The sequence below is a fragment of the Pipistrellus hanaki genome, assembly GCF_964339955.1.
Source record: "Pipistrellus hanaki genome assembly, chromosome: 8".
Classification (NCBI taxonomy): Eukaryota; Metazoa; Chordata; class Mammalia; order Chiroptera; family Vespertilionidae; genus Pipistrellus; species Pipistrellus hanaki.
Genome location: NC_140510.1, coordinates 43,589,539 through 43,604,651, shown reverse-complemented (window position 1 = coordinate 43,604,651; position 15,113 = coordinate 43,589,539). Strand labels below are relative to the sequence as shown.

General features: G+C 39.7%; 2 protein-coding genes across 4 annotated transcripts in view; both read left to right on the top strand.

The window, feature by feature from the left end:
- The window catches only part of ABCB11 (ATP binding cassette subfamily B member 11), a 93,312-nt gene that overhangs the window by 75,012 nt on the left and 3,187 nt on the right, over positions 1-15,113 (top strand). For all 3 annotated transcript variants that reach the window (XM_084892289.1, XM_084892290.1, XM_084892291.1), the window contains 5 exons: positions 899-1,102; positions 3,377-3,618; positions 4,057-4,213; positions 5,331-5,528; positions 13,874-14,080. In XM_084892289.1, the coding sequence (XP_084748415.1) occupies positions 899-1,102; positions 3,377-3,618; positions 4,057-4,213; positions 5,331-5,528; positions 13,874-14,080 (1,008 nt within the window). The remainder of the gene's footprint in view (positions 1-898; positions 1,103-3,376; positions 3,619-4,056; positions 4,214-5,330; positions 5,529-13,873; positions 14,081-15,113) is intronic.
- Positions 8,385-12,074, top strand: LOC311626887 (nuclear ubiquitous casein and cyclin-dependent kinase substrate 1-like; the record flags this gene model as incomplete). Its single annotated transcript, XM_084892819.1, has 2 exons — positions 8,385-8,404; positions 11,030-12,074. The coding sequence occupies 2 exons, from the start codon at positions 8,385-8,387 to the stop codon at positions 11,841-11,843; spliced, it is 834 nt and encodes a 277-aa protein (XP_084748945.1). The 3' UTR covers positions 11,844-12,074.

Below are 15,113 nucleotides of genomic sequence, written 5' to 3'. Positions count from 1 at the left end.
GTGTTATTTAAACTAACCAAGATACAAAAGCAACCTAAATGTCCATCAACAGATGAATAGATAAAGAAGATATAATATCTAGTGAAATACTACTCAGCCATAAAAAAAAGAAACACTGCCATTTGCAGCAACATGGATGGACCTAGAAAGTATTGTGCTAAATGAAATGAGTCAGACAAAGACCAAGACCATATAATTTCACTTATATGTTGGATCTAAAAGACAAAACCAATGCATAAACGAAACGAAACATGAACAGACTCACAGATATAAAAAACAAACTGACGGTTGCCAAAGCAGAAGGAAGTGGGTGAATGGGTGAAATAGGTGAAGGGAATTAAGAGGTAAAACTTTCAGTTATGAAATAAGTCATAGGGATGTAATGTGGGACATAGGGAATATAATAACTTTGTATGGTGATAGATGTTTACTAGACTTATCATGATGATTCTTTTTAAGACATTTAAATGGTAAATCTATGCTACATGCTACAACACAAATAGACCTTAATAACATTATGCTTAGTCAAATAAGGTAGACACAGAAAGATATTGTATAATTTCTTATATATGGTACCTAGAAAAGGCAAATACATAAAGATAATAGAACAGTGGTTACCAGGGGGTTGGGAGAGGCAGGAATGGGGGCTATTATTTAATGGGATGACGAAAGGTTTTGGGCATAGATGATGGTGATGGTTACACAACAATGTGAATATATTTAATGCCACTGAATTGTACACTTATGAATGGGTAAAATAATAAACATGATGCTACATATTTTTATCATAATAATTTTTTTAAATGATCTTTTTGGGATAAAACATCCTCATCACATGATGGTATTTGTTAAAAAGAGACTGCACATCTGAGCTTGCTTGATTCCTTTTGGTTTGCAGGCTGCTGGCTCTCAAATCGGGATGATGGTCAATTCTCTCACTAACATCACTGTGGCCATGATCGTTGCCTTCTTCTGTAGCTGGAAGTTAAGCTTGGTCATAGTGTGTTTCCTTCCTTTCCTGGCTTTATCGGGAGCTGTACAGACCAAAATGTTGACAGGATTTGCCTCTCAAGACAAGCAGGCCCTGGAGGCAGCGGGACAGGTAACCTTACGGACCCGGTTTTTAGACGGACTATGGCTGAACAGCTGTCACTGTTGTAAGAATGAATGTGTAGTATAAAGAATGAGTGTGTAGTACCAACAATGAGTGTGTAGTACAAAGAGACTTAGGGATCTGTTCACCTACAACTTTCATGTTAGCAACCTGCCACTAGCACTTTTCGTATGTGCCTCTGCTCACTCAGAGGCTGTGACAATCGAGTTCTGAACCAGGGTTTGAGTAGGTGTGGACAGATAGTGGGGCATGTTCAGTTTGGTTGCATGTTCAATTTCCTCTCAGTATAGTTATTTTTCCCACATCCCAATCTGGTGTATTCTCATTTGCAAGACCAGATAGTTCAGCTTTCTGTCTGTTCAGTTTTTTTATCTTAATGATTTCCCCAGGTCATGCAGCCCACTTGGAGAAGAGTTATCTTTTTAATGGCACACACTTTTAATTTTCACACTTTAGTGCTTGTCAGACTTGTGGCAAATGTCTTTACTGAACATAACCATGAGGTACAACTTAGATTTCAAATACAATTAAGTTTTTGTTATGCACTTTTAAAAAAAATATGTTTTTATTGATTTTTAAAGAGAAAGGAAGGGAGAGAGATAGAGATAGAAACATCAATGAGAGAGAAACATCATAGATTGACTGCCTCCTGCATCCCCTTCCATCCCCCCAGAGATTGAGCCTGCAACTTGGGCATGCAACTGTGACCTCCTGGTTCCTGGATGGATGCTCAACCACTGAACAATACTGGCCAAGTTTAGTTATGAACTTTTAAAAGTATGTTCTAATTAATATCTGGTTATCAGGGCGCAAATGAGGGAATGGCAGAATGGACATTTATTAAGTATAAGAAATCATGCTGCCAAAACCGGTTTGGCTCAGTGGTAGAGCGTCGGTCTGCGGACTGAAAGGTCCCAGGTTCGATTCCGGTCAAGGGCATGAACCTGGGTTGCGGGCACATCCCCAGTAGGGGGTGTGCAAGAGGCAGCTGGTTGATGTTTCTCTCTCATCAACGTTTCTAGCTCTCTATCCCTCTCTCTTCCTCTCTGTAAAAAAATCAATAAAATATATATTTAAGAAAAAAAAAAAAGAAATCATGCATATACACATCCTTACTCTTTTTTAAAAAATATTTTTTATTGATTTTTCACAGAGAGGAAGAGAGAGGGATAGAGAGGCAGAAACATCGATGAGAGAGAATCATCGATCAGCCGCCTCCTGCACACCCCCCACTGGGGATGTGCTCGCAACCAAGGCACATGCCCCTGACCAGAATCGAACCCGGGACCCTTCAGTCCCCAGGCCGATGCTCTATCCACTGAGCCAAACCGGTCCCGGCCACATCCTTACTCTTTAAACAAATTTACTATAATCTATATTTTGCCTCTTTAAAAAGAGAGGATGTGAACACTGCCTGAGCAGGCAGAAGCCAAAAGGATTACATTTGCCAATGGTTGTGTCTTTTTTAGGACAGGACCCTAATTCAGAAACTGATTAATTACCCTGAGTAGGGATTGAAACAAAGTCAGAGTATAAACTAAAAGATAAACTTTACACTTGATTTATCTTAAATAATATTTGGTCAGATAAATTTTTAAGGAAATAGAAGCTATGTTAAATTTATATTATTTAACCTTTTGTCTCAGAAGAACTAAAGATACCATTGTAGACTTTTTTAAAAATTTTTTATTCTTTTACCATATATATTTTTATTGATTTCAGAGAGGAAGGGAGAGGGAAAGAGATAGAAACATCAATGATGAGAGAGAATCATCAGTTGGCTGCCTCCTGCATGCGCCCCATTGGGGATCGAGCCTGTAACCCAGGCATGTGCTCTGACCGGGAATTGAACCATGACCTCTTGGTTCACAGGTCGACACTCAACCACTGAGCCACACCTGCCGGGCCCATTATAGACATTTTATTCACTGAGCCACACCGGCTAGGGCTCCATTATAGACATTTTAAATGAATTAACGATGAAGATAAAAAGCTTTCAAGGGTTACCATATATATCTCCCATCTCCACTCTTCAACAAGTGGAAGCAACACAGCTATGTTAGTATGAAGTAGAACTTGAGTTCAGCTGGCAGAACGTCTTGCAGTCCTATTGAGTTGATCTCCAACAACTTCGCTGTGTTCCCCAATGCGATTTGTACCAGATTCTGCCATTTGCACTAAATCTAATCCATGTAGCAGCTGAAATGCCATGAAAGTAATTTCTCTGCTCTTTTATTCCTAAGTCTCTTTTTCATTCTTCAGATTACAAGTGAAGCCCTCAGTAATATCCGCACTATTGCTGGAATTGGAAAGGAGAGGCAGTTTATTGAAGCATTTGAGAGAGAGCTGGTGAAGCCATACAAGACAGCCATTCGAAAAGCAAATGTTTATGGATTCTGCTTTGGTTTTTCCCAATGCATTGTGTTTGTTGCTAATTCTGCTTCCTACAGATATGGAGGTTACTTAATCTACAACGAGGGGCTCCATTTCAGCTATGTGTTCAGGTGAGGACTGTAGGCCAAGGTCATAAAAGACCAGTATTCTGGGAAGAATAGCCCGGTTCTGTAAATTAGCTTTTTGCTGCTTAAAAACCATCCCAAACTTGATGTCTTAAACAACTGGTATTTATTATTTCTCAAGATTCTGTAGATTTTCAGGGTGATTCTTCTGGACTGGGTCAACTCAGTCAAGCTTCTGAGTGGGCTTCTGTCTCCATTTGTTATTTCTCAAACACTAATCCTCCCCTCACTCCTTCATAGTACACAATTTGAACACTGCTAATCTCTCCAACCCAATTTCCCAGACAAGTCTAAAGTGACCTGTCCAAGGCTGCTCAGTTCTTTGCTAATAGAACCAGGACTAGACCCCCAAACTCCTGCCTTTCAGGCCATCACACCAAACACACCACATTCCTCTCTACTTGGGTGTCTGTCCAATTGCAGGGTGATCTCTTCAGTTGTGCTGAGTGGGACAGCTCTTGGAAAAGCCTACTCTTACACCCCAAGTTATGCCAAAGCTAAAATATCAGCTGCACGCTTTTTTCAACTGCTTGACCGACGACCCCCAATCAATGTATACAGTGGTGCAGGTGTAAAATGGGTAAGTACTGAGATGGGGGTATGAGGGCAGTAAGGAAGGGTTGTGCTTATGTGTGTGTGAAGAACAGCTATTGGGGCTGATCTTACACCACCACCACATAGCTTCTAAATTCCTGCAGTGCATGGGTTCATTCATATGCACTCAAAATGAACAGACAGATTAATAGATGTAAATAAATGAAGTAAATTAGCATTAAAACCATTTATAAAGCAAACATTTGAAGAAGACAACAAGATCCAGTGAATGCTAGATTCTGTGTACTATAAAACACACTTAGTTCCAGAATAATGAAGCTACCCAAACACTGATGTTCTGGTATGGAATGTAGAAAAACCAGTTTTTCCTGTCCAGTGATATTGATGTAATTCATGTTTATCTGTGTTCAAGTTTCAGCTTATTGTATGGGTGGCTAGAAAATTAATTTGATCTCAACAAAATATATCTTCTAATTTATAGTCTCCATAGGAGGCTTTTAATCTTCTCTGTTTGTTTTTAAATATCCTAATATGTTCAGGAGAGCAAAACAAATCTAAACTCTAGTGAAGCTAAACTAAATTCAGAAATCTCTTTAAATGGATCAAATGACTTGTTTCTCTTTTAGTCCAATAAAAGTAAAGTCTCTGTGTGATCTATTACATAGCTATCCATTTCTAGAATTCATAATTCAGATAGTACAACTGAAGGTATTCATGTTTGCAGTACAGGGCTTAGGTCACTTTCTAGGTCATTCCAAGTGTAATGCTATTATTTGAAATCTTTGGGGGAACAGAGCTAAAGGGTTTGGACAGTTCCTGGCTTCTATAATCTAATCATATATTCTAGCTATTCTTTTCCATTTGACATTCTTTCAGAATGTCAAGTAATGGACGACAAGCAAATCCCTTAGGTTAGAATGGGAATAAGAGCTCAAATATCTTTAACTTCATGGCTCAAGCCTCCCTTTATTCTGTACCTGCTGGAACGGGAAATTCATTAAATAGCTGTCTTTGTGCCTTGCACTTTAGCAGTATGGTGCTGAAGGTATCTTAAACAGGGATTTAAAACTCAGATTTAGGTGCATTTTCCTTATTCTAGATTCTAGTAGGTGTATTTATAATCCCAATCTTCCCATCTACAGGACAACTTCCAGGGGCAGATTGACTTTATTGACTGTAAATTTACATATCCCTCTCGACCTGATGTACAAGTTCTGAATGGGCTCTCAATATCGGTTAGTCCAGGGCAAACACTGGCATTTGTTGGAAGCAGTGGATGTGGCAAGAGCACCAGTGTCCAGCTGTTGGAGCGTTTCTATGATCCTGATCAAGGGAAGGTGGTAAGCAATGCAAATGCTTTAGGGGATTTTGCTTTCTGCAGGATATTTCCCGCCCCTGAAAGTGGTCTTCAAGATTGCGCCTTGCCAGACTCACTCTAAGGCACTAGCCCTGGCCTTCCCCCATGTGGATAGTTTCCAGTACCAGTCATTTGCTGGTTGACCTGATTCTACCTCACAATTTCTAATATCGGATTCTTTCCAGTTCCAGATGGCCTGCTGACCAGTTAGACAAGGAAAACCAGGCACACTGCAAAGCTGAGATGAGTGTATTTAACAGAAGCATTCACTTACCCGTAAATGGAGCAGAAAGTTCAGACTAATCAGGAGACTAATGACTGGGAATGGAAAAAAAGTGGGGGTGATAAGGGACATGGTGATAGATGAGCAAGAACGAGGATTTGAAGAAATCTGAGACAATCCTGGTTTAAGAAGCTTAAGTCTAAATAGCATAAAGAACTCAAATGGTAGTCATGCACCATAAAGGTTTGATGAGAATATTTGAAAAATTGGCAGATTTCTTTGTTGTTTATTTTCCACAGTATTTCTTTCTCTTTTCTCTCCATTTCTTTTCTTTTCTTTCTTTCCAAAGAATATATGCAGAGGAGTAAAAAAATGAAATGAGAAAGATTTGTAATGAAAAACAAGTTTTTATTCTACCCTATCTACCACTCCCCCATTTCTCTGCTCAAAGGCAACCACTGATGTTCTCAGATGTCCAAAGATTACCTCAATACCTCTAAATAATATGCTTATGCTGCTGTTTTGTGATTTAATAAATTTAGATTCTGTTGAAGAGATGAAAATTTAGATGGCCCTCACCACTCTTTCTTTTTTTACCCACCCCCTCACAATATAGATATATAAAATCTCCTCTATTTGTAAATTTAACTAATATACTTCTGTTTCTTTTTTTTTTTTTTTACCACATATAGATATCATCTCTGGAATTCTCCCTTTTTAAGATGAGAATATTAGCAATTCTACCTTTATTTTTACCTCTTCCTCCTTTAACGTATAAAGTCCTATTAACTATAATTTTATAGGATCAAGAATACAAAATGCTCACATTCTGTTTATAACATTTCTTATCTTTCCTGCTTTCATTCTAGGCTGATTTTTTTTTAATATATTTTATTGATTTTGTACAGAGAGGAAGGGAGAGAGATAGTTAGAAACATCGATGAGAGAGAGTCATCGATCAGCTGCCTCTTGCACACCCCCTACTGGGGATGTGCCCGCAACCAAGGTACATGCCCCTGACCGGAATCGAACCCGGGACCCCTCAGTCCGCAGGCCAATGCTCTATCCACTGAGCCAAACTGGTTTCGGCTAGGCTGATTCTTAAAGTTGAAGATCAATGAACAACTTTTATTCTGATTATATAAATAAATAGTGTTTATCCCTTAGTCAAGTAGTGAGGTCTATTAGCATTACATTTTCTTTCTGGTTTTTCTGAAAGACTTTCTTTTTCTGGTATTCTCTGCCTTTATAAGTCTTTATGTTCTTCCAGAGTTTCTATCCTGCTACCTATTCTGAGGGATCTGCTTCTTTCCCTCATTTCTGCCACTGTCTTGGCTAATAATAACCTGTATCTGCTAAATAATTTTCACCTTGAGTTTCCTGCAATATTTTCTTAGATTAGATCTATCATTTCCTAGTCCCTAAATCTTCCTATTTCTTGCTTTTCACTCTTATCTTATTGGAATATATCCACAGTAGTTTTCTAAGATGTGAGGCAGAGGCGTGGGTCTGAAAATGCTTTATTTTGCTCCACACTTGACTGTTTCATCTTAATATTTTTGAAAAAGACTTTTTAAAAAATTTCCCTGAATAATTTAATCTTCATTTCAATGAACATAGATAATTTTATGAAGAGAAATGCTGAGAAAAGCACACATATTATGTATATTTCTCTGAATGTGCTCAGTGAATGTTCGGGTCCCAGGTAGATAGCAATGTCCATGAGGAAATCAAAACGATTCCTTGCATTTTGTGGACTCAATATATTTTGTTATCATTATAAAACATTTCCATAAACATTTTTAAGTAAAAAAAAAATACCACCTTTTATGCAATATTTAAAACCCTCTTTGCTCTTAAGGAAGCTACTGAATGCAAGCATTCAACCTTTTCAACATTTAATTGGATACCTATGGTGTGCAGGATTGCACTGGGCCTGTGGGAGACAATAAGGACCATGAAGCACCTGTCTGTCTTCTAGGAGCTTACAATACTAGCACATGTGCAACAATTAGCAAAAAGCTCCAGTATTTAATTACGTATTTATTGTGCTTTGTGGACTATACAAACTATGGAAAATTAGTAGAGAAAAATGAGAGAGGGCTAATTGTTGAGAAATGCCTTATGTTCTTTCTAACAGTGTTTGCTTTTCTCATTGCTGAGATATTATCTACAATATAATATGCTCACACCATTTACCATAGTCTTTTTCTGAAATCAAAGGGCCAAATACTTTACAGTAGTATGTTAGTGCTTTTAAGTGAACCAGCTCAAATGGTAGATATTTGAGTTCCTGTACTTAACTGCCTAAGGGTGAGTTCCTAAAAAAAGATTGTATTTTCTTTCTATAGTAGGCAAAAGACTGCTTAGCATAGTGCCTCTGTGGTAGGGAATTCAATATATGTTTGTTGACTAGGTGAATACATGTATTCCTTTCTTACTCAGGTCTTTTATCTCAGTTATACAGAGGCTTATGTCAGTAAGATTGTGAAAACAGGTTTGATCTGATGTGGTCCAATTTTATAACCCATGGGGTCTCAAATTTGAGCCGTCCTACTAAACTTGTGGAGGATGCCCTGCACAAAAGTATAAAGGGACGTTAGAAAAACAAACAGGATGCCAAGATGGTGGCATAGGTAAACACCTGAAATTGCTGCCTCGCACAACCACTTCAAAATTACAACTCAAAGGCAAAGCGAACATCATCCAGAACCACGGAAGGCTGGCTGAGTGGAAATTCTACAACTAGAAGGAAAGAGAAAAGCACTCGGAGACTCAGAGGAGGTGTGGAAGTAAAGTGCAGAGGTACAGAGGCATGCACACATGTGGAAAGGGCTGGAAACTGGGGACACAGTTGTCTTTTTCAATTGGAAGGGAGATACAAGCCCCTGACTGTTCTGAACTCCAGGTCCAGGGAGACTCTGGGGACCCAGGCTCATACAGGGGAAACTGGCCTGTCTGGCATCGGGCAGGAACATGAGAGTGGCTTTCTCTCAAAGGTGCTTGCAGAGATTACTGAGGGACACGGAGACCTGGGGGCCTCTTAGAGCAGGGCTGAGGATCAACCATAGCTGTTTGCTCTGCCCTGTTAATTCCCTGAGACCCTGCCCCATCCAAGCTGTGCTCAGAAGCTTTTGCATATGAATGGCCTGGCCCTTTGCAATCTAAAATTACCTAACAAACTGCAGCTGGGTCAGAGAGACCCAGATCATCCAAAAGAAGGGCCAAGGCCCCACAGCAGCTTAGTTGCTTTACAGGTGGGCCTCATTTTGCACTTCCAAAACCCAAACAAAGAAGAGGAATCAGCAGATATCTCTATAGCTCCTGCTGGGTGGCCTCAGGCAGAGGCTAAATTAGCACCTCCTTAGAGATCCAAGAGCCAATGTACCCACTGGTCAGGGTGGGACCATCCAGATTACAACTCCTCAGATCCATAAGAGACACACTCAGGTGGCAGACTCAGTGAGCACCAAACAGTGAGCACAAAGCCCCACTGAAGCAAGTCTTGCCCCATAAAGGTGTCTCGAGCACAGAAGTTCTCCCATTGTAGACACAGCTGATTCTCACAGCCAATTGGCCTGGAGGCCAATTCCTCCCAACAATACCAACAACAGTCAAGGCTTAACTACAACAAGACTGTGTACACAGCCAAAAAGGGGTGCACCAAGAGTGTTCAACTCAGGTTACTGGGAAGGCTGAGCTACTGGGCCCTATAGCAGTGTTTTTCAACCTTTTTTGGGCAAAGGCACACTTGTTTCATGAAAAAAATCACGAGGCACACCACCATTAGAAAATGTTAAAGAATTTAACTCTGTGCCTATATTGACTATATATAAAGTAATTCTCTTGAATAGGAATCAAATAAACACAAAGAAAGTATTTTATAATTACTTTATTATGAAATATTAAGTAAACAAAATAGTGAAAAATTATAAAATTCTTGTCTTGTCTGCACCTACGGCACACCAGGCAACATCTCGCGGCACACTAGTGTGCCGCAGGACAGCGGTTGAAAAACGCTGCCCTATAGGACACCTAGCACACAAAGCCACTCTGTCAACACAGGGAAGCATTCAAAATGCAGAAACAAAGAAGCAGGTCACAATTGACTGAAATAGAGAAAAGCAAACTACTGGATATAGAGTTAAGAACCACGGTTATAAGGTTTTTCAAGGATTTTCTAGAAAAGGTCAATAAATTTAGTGAGACCTTTGAGGACATGTAAAAGGACCAACTAGAAATTAAGCATACACTGACTGAAATAAAGAATAATATACAGAGATCCAACAGCAGACTAGAGGATTGCAAGAATCAAGTCAAAGATTTGGAATACAAAGAGGCAAAGGACACTCCTCTGGAGAAGCAAGAAGAGAAGAGCATCCAGAAAGCTGAAGACAGTGTAAGAAGCCTCTGGGACAACTTCAAGTGAACCAACATCTGAATTATGGGGGTGCAGAAGAAGAGAGCATGATATTTAAAACCTATTTGAAGAAATATTGACAGAAAACTTCTCCTACCTGGTGAAAGAAATAGACTTACAAGTCCAGGAAGCGCGAAGAGCCCCAAACAAAAGGAATCCAAAGAGGACCACACCAAGACACATCATAATTAAAATGCCAAGAGCAAAAGACAAAGAGAGAATATTAAAAGCAGCAAGATAAAAACAGTCAGTTACCTACAAGAGAGCACCCATATGATTGTCAGCTGATTTCTCAACAGAAACTATGCAGGCCAGATGGGAGTGGCAAGAAATATTCAAAGTGATTAACAGCAAGTACCTACAACCAAGATTACTCTATCCAGCAAAGCTATCATTTAGAATTGAAGGTCAGATAAAGAGCTTCACAGATAAGAAAAAGCTAAAGGAGTTCATCAACACCAAACCAGTATTATATGAAATGCTGAAAGGTATTCTTTAAGAAGAGAAAGAAGAAGAAAAAGGTAAAGAAAAATTATGAACAACAAATACATATCTATCAACAAATGAATCTAAAAATCAAGTGAATAAAAACATCTGAGGAACAGAATAAACTGGTAAATATAATAGAATCAGGGGCATAGAAAGGGAATGGACTGACAATTCTGGGGGGTGAGGGGGAGGTGCGGTGCGGGAAGAGACTGTACAAAAATCGTACACTGATCCATTTTGAAGAGACGGGGAACGGGGGCTTCGTCCGGTTACAGGCCTCTGAGCCGAGGAGTGGTGGTGTTTGAGAAGCCAGCAGCTCGGGGTTCTGCGGTATCTGCCCCCTCGGCCAAAGTTGGGGCGGGGGGGTGGGGCGCCCATCGCGCGGGGTGGGGGTGGGAGTCCTGGTCTTTGGCTTCTCAACTGGTCCTGATTCCACAGCGAACATATCTCGGCCTATCAGAAATAGGAAGGTTGTTGATTATTCACAGTTTCAGGAATCTGATGATCCTGATGAAGATTACGGAAGAGATTCAGGTCCTCCAGCTAAGAAAATTCAATCATCTCCACGAGAAGCTCAAAATAAAAGGCGGTCTGGGAAGAATCCACAGGAAGGTAGTGAAGACTCAGAAGAGAAAGGTGTGAAGACTCAGAAGGACGATTCTCACTCAGCAGAGGACAGTGAGGATGAAAAGGAAGATCATAAAAATGTGCGCCATCCACGGCAGGCAGCCTCTAAAGCAGCTTCTAACCAGAGAGGGATGCTCTTGGAAGATGGGGGCAGTGAAGAAGAACAGGAAGAGGACGAGGCACAATTCCAGGAGAATTCCGGCAGCGATGGAGATTTTCTAATGGAAGACGATGATGATAGTGACTACGGCAGTTCAAAAAAGAAAAACGAAAAGACGGTTAAGAAGTCCAAACCTGAGAGGAAAGAAAAGAAAATGCCCAAACCCAGGCCAAAGTCTACAGTGACGCCAAGCCCTGTGAAAGGCAAAGGGAAAGAGGGTCGCCCCACAGCTCCAAAGGTATCAAAGGAAAGGACTCCTCCCAAAGAGGAGGACGAGGAGCCGGAGAGCCCTCCAGAGAAGAAAGGCTCTGCCAGCCCTCCGCCCGAGAAGTCTGGGGCGGATGGGTCTGAAGAGGAAGCCCAATCTGGGGAGGATTAAAAGTGATGATGGCCGAAACCGGTTTGGCTCAGAGGATAGAGCGTGGGCTTGGGGACTGAAGGGTCCCAGGTTCGATTCCGGTCAAGGGCATGTACCCTGGTTGCGGGCACATCCCCAGTTGGGGGTGTGCAAGAGGCAGCTGGTCGATGACTCTCTCTCATCAATGTTTCTAACTCTCTATCTCTCTCCCTTCCTCTCTGTACAAAATCAATAAAATATATTTTAAAAAAAATTAAAAAAAATAAAAGTGATGATGGCTGAAACCGGTTTGGCTCAGTGGATAGAGCGTCAGCTGCAAACTGGAAGGTCCCGGGTTCGATTCCGGTCAAGGGCATGTACCTTGGTTGCCGGCACATCCCCAGTAGGGGGTGTGCAAGAGGCAGCTGATGGATGATTCTCTCTCATCGATGTTTCTAACTCTCTATCCTTCTCTCTTCCTCTCTGTAAAAAAATCAATAAAATACATTTTAAAAAAAACAAACAAAAAAATAAGTTAAAAAAAAGTGATGATGGTTTGGGAGAGATTTTATTTAAAAAAAGAAAAGGAAAAAAAAGGAAAAAAGGGGCAAAAAAAGAAAATTACATAAGATAGAACATGGTTTTGGCTATGGCTTTGACTCATGAGCTTTCGGTGCTTTTTTCCCTTTTGTTGAAAACTTTTTTTTTTTTAAAGAAAATCTTTGTATGTTTAATTTTCCTTTTTGTCTATTGGTCTTTTCTTTGCTGCCATCCTCCTCTCTCCCCCCTTTTCAATGAAAGCCAGGTCAAATTAATCCTGGATTGACTGTTTCATCTTTTTATTTTTAAAGAATGGTATACCACAGTTGTAAAGCAATAAGATTTGAGATGAACACTATGGAAATGTTGCTTTTTGCTAAACAGTAGCAGGTTGAACAGTAATAAAAAACAACAACAACATAGTATTTTAGTTAAAAATGATTGCTTTTCTCTCTACTTGGACTTTTAAAAAATTGCCATCTAATACAAGTTTATTTTTTACCTTATGAGACAGGGCAGGGAGTGGGTAACCTGACCTTGTTTGAGAGTGTGTTGTTGTTATTGTTTTTTTAATTTCATCACTTGTTATCTCAAAGAGATTCAGAGCCAGTGATCCTTTTATTCTACTACGTCTTTAAGGAATTAAAAAAGAAAAAGGAAAAAACAAGGAGCGCCAAAACTTAAATCACGCTTAATTTTCTAGTTTACTCTCTGATGGTTCATGTTTTAAAATACATATGTATCCTGTTTCTTGGATAAATTTTTACCAAGGGTAAAAAAAGAAAGAAAGAAAAGAAACCTAGAATTTAAATGGCAAGATCTATATATCATAGTGGATTTCTTCTCAAACTGACAATGTTTAGGTTATAAGCAAATAAACTACCTGTTAATGTGGGGAGGGGAAATTGTACACCTATGGATGAGGACAGTGGGGGCGGGGGTAATGATAAAGGGTGGGGTGAGTACCAGGTGGAGGGGAGCTATGGTAGGAAAAAAGAGGAGTAATTGTAGTAATCTGAATGATAAATATTTATTTTAAAAAACAAAAACAAATTAGCCAGTGGTTGAGCGTCGACCATGAACCAAGAGATCACTGGTTCAATTCCTGCTCAGGGCATATGCCTGGATGGTGGGCTTCATCCCAGGAGCAGGTGTGCAGGAGGCAGCCAATCTATGATATTTCTCTCTTATTAATATTTCTATCTCTCTAGCCCTCTTTCTTCCTCTCTCTCTAAAAATCAATAAGAACACTAAAAAAACCCACAACTAAATACTGTCCTGAGTACTTTCTCATTTGTACCTCCTGTAGAGCTAAAGTCTGGGAAGCAAATAAAACCATAGTCTAATTATAACTTTGACACCATTCTGACAGACACCAGGATCAAAGGCAACATAATTTATTTCTAAGAGTCCTGGGATTGTTGTCTCTTAAGCAAAACAAATGTCCTTCATAATATTAATTCTAGAATATAAACTTTCCTTGCTGCTGGAATTCTAAAACTTAATGCCCTGGTTGTTACCTCTGTTGGCAGATGATAGATGGGCATGACAGCAAAAATGTAAATGTCCAGTTTCTCCGTTCCAACATTGGAATTGTCTCCCAAGAACCGGTGTTGTTTGCCTGTAGCATAACAGACAATATCAAGTATGGGGACAACACCAAAGACATTCCCATGGAAAAAGTCATAGAAGCTTCAAAGCAGGCTCAGCTGCATGACTTCGTCATGGCACTCCCAGAGGTGAGTACTGCGTCAGAGTCATTCATTCCCTAGGGGAGATGGTGATGGGGAGAGAGGGAATAACCAAAGAGTATTATGATTTGGGCTCAAAGAGAAAGTCAAAGGCAACACCATTTATTTCTCAGTGCCAGGGTTCACTTCAGTCCTTTAAACAAAATGAATGTCCATCAACTACTTTTTTACTTTTGGAAAGTATTATATTATCTGGTACAAGGATGCTTTAGTACATAAAGCAGGAGCACATTGAAAATCAGCATAGCAGAGTGAAGAAAAAAAAAGTCCTGAGATTTAAAGCAGACCGGTTTGATACCAAACTCTGTTACTTACTAGCTGTGTAACTTTGGTACCATGATTTACCACGCCTGAGACTCAGTCATCTGCAAAGTCATCTATAAAAAATAACATTAAAATGAAGGAATAAATATAATAGCCACACAAAGAAAGCTGCTGCTGTTATTGAGGTTATAATTTCATTACTTGGCAGCATAGACTGCAGCTGGAGAGGTTTCCCAGGAACCAGTGCAGCTGGTGAGGTAAGGTGCATCTGCCTTAGCGTATCACACTCTTCCAGAGCCAAGTGTGAACTTAGCACAATATCAACTCTGAAGTTTTTCATCTACCAAGTCTCTCTTGGTGATGGATCACAAAGGAAATTAAGACGTGGAAATTGGATTTTAGGAGCCAAATATTACATTAAATTTTTCCACTTCTTTCTTTTAAATACCACTTGGAAATTGCTTTTCTTCGTAAGTGATTACATTTATAAATTTTGTGGTGGGCTTTTTTTTCTTTTCTTTTTTTCACAAAGGCTTCTAAGTCTTGGGCTCTGACCTCATTCTGTCTTATAGCCTAATGTGGACATGACTATTTGCTGTAACATGTCTTAAAGGCAAAGCTTTTGTCCACTGAAAGATTCATTTATTCCACAAATATTTGTTGAGCACCTACTCATTTTGTGGAAGACACTGGCTTAGAGTTAATTTATTGCCTCTTTCTCAGATAGACTTATAATACCTTTAATACTTTTTGTAGA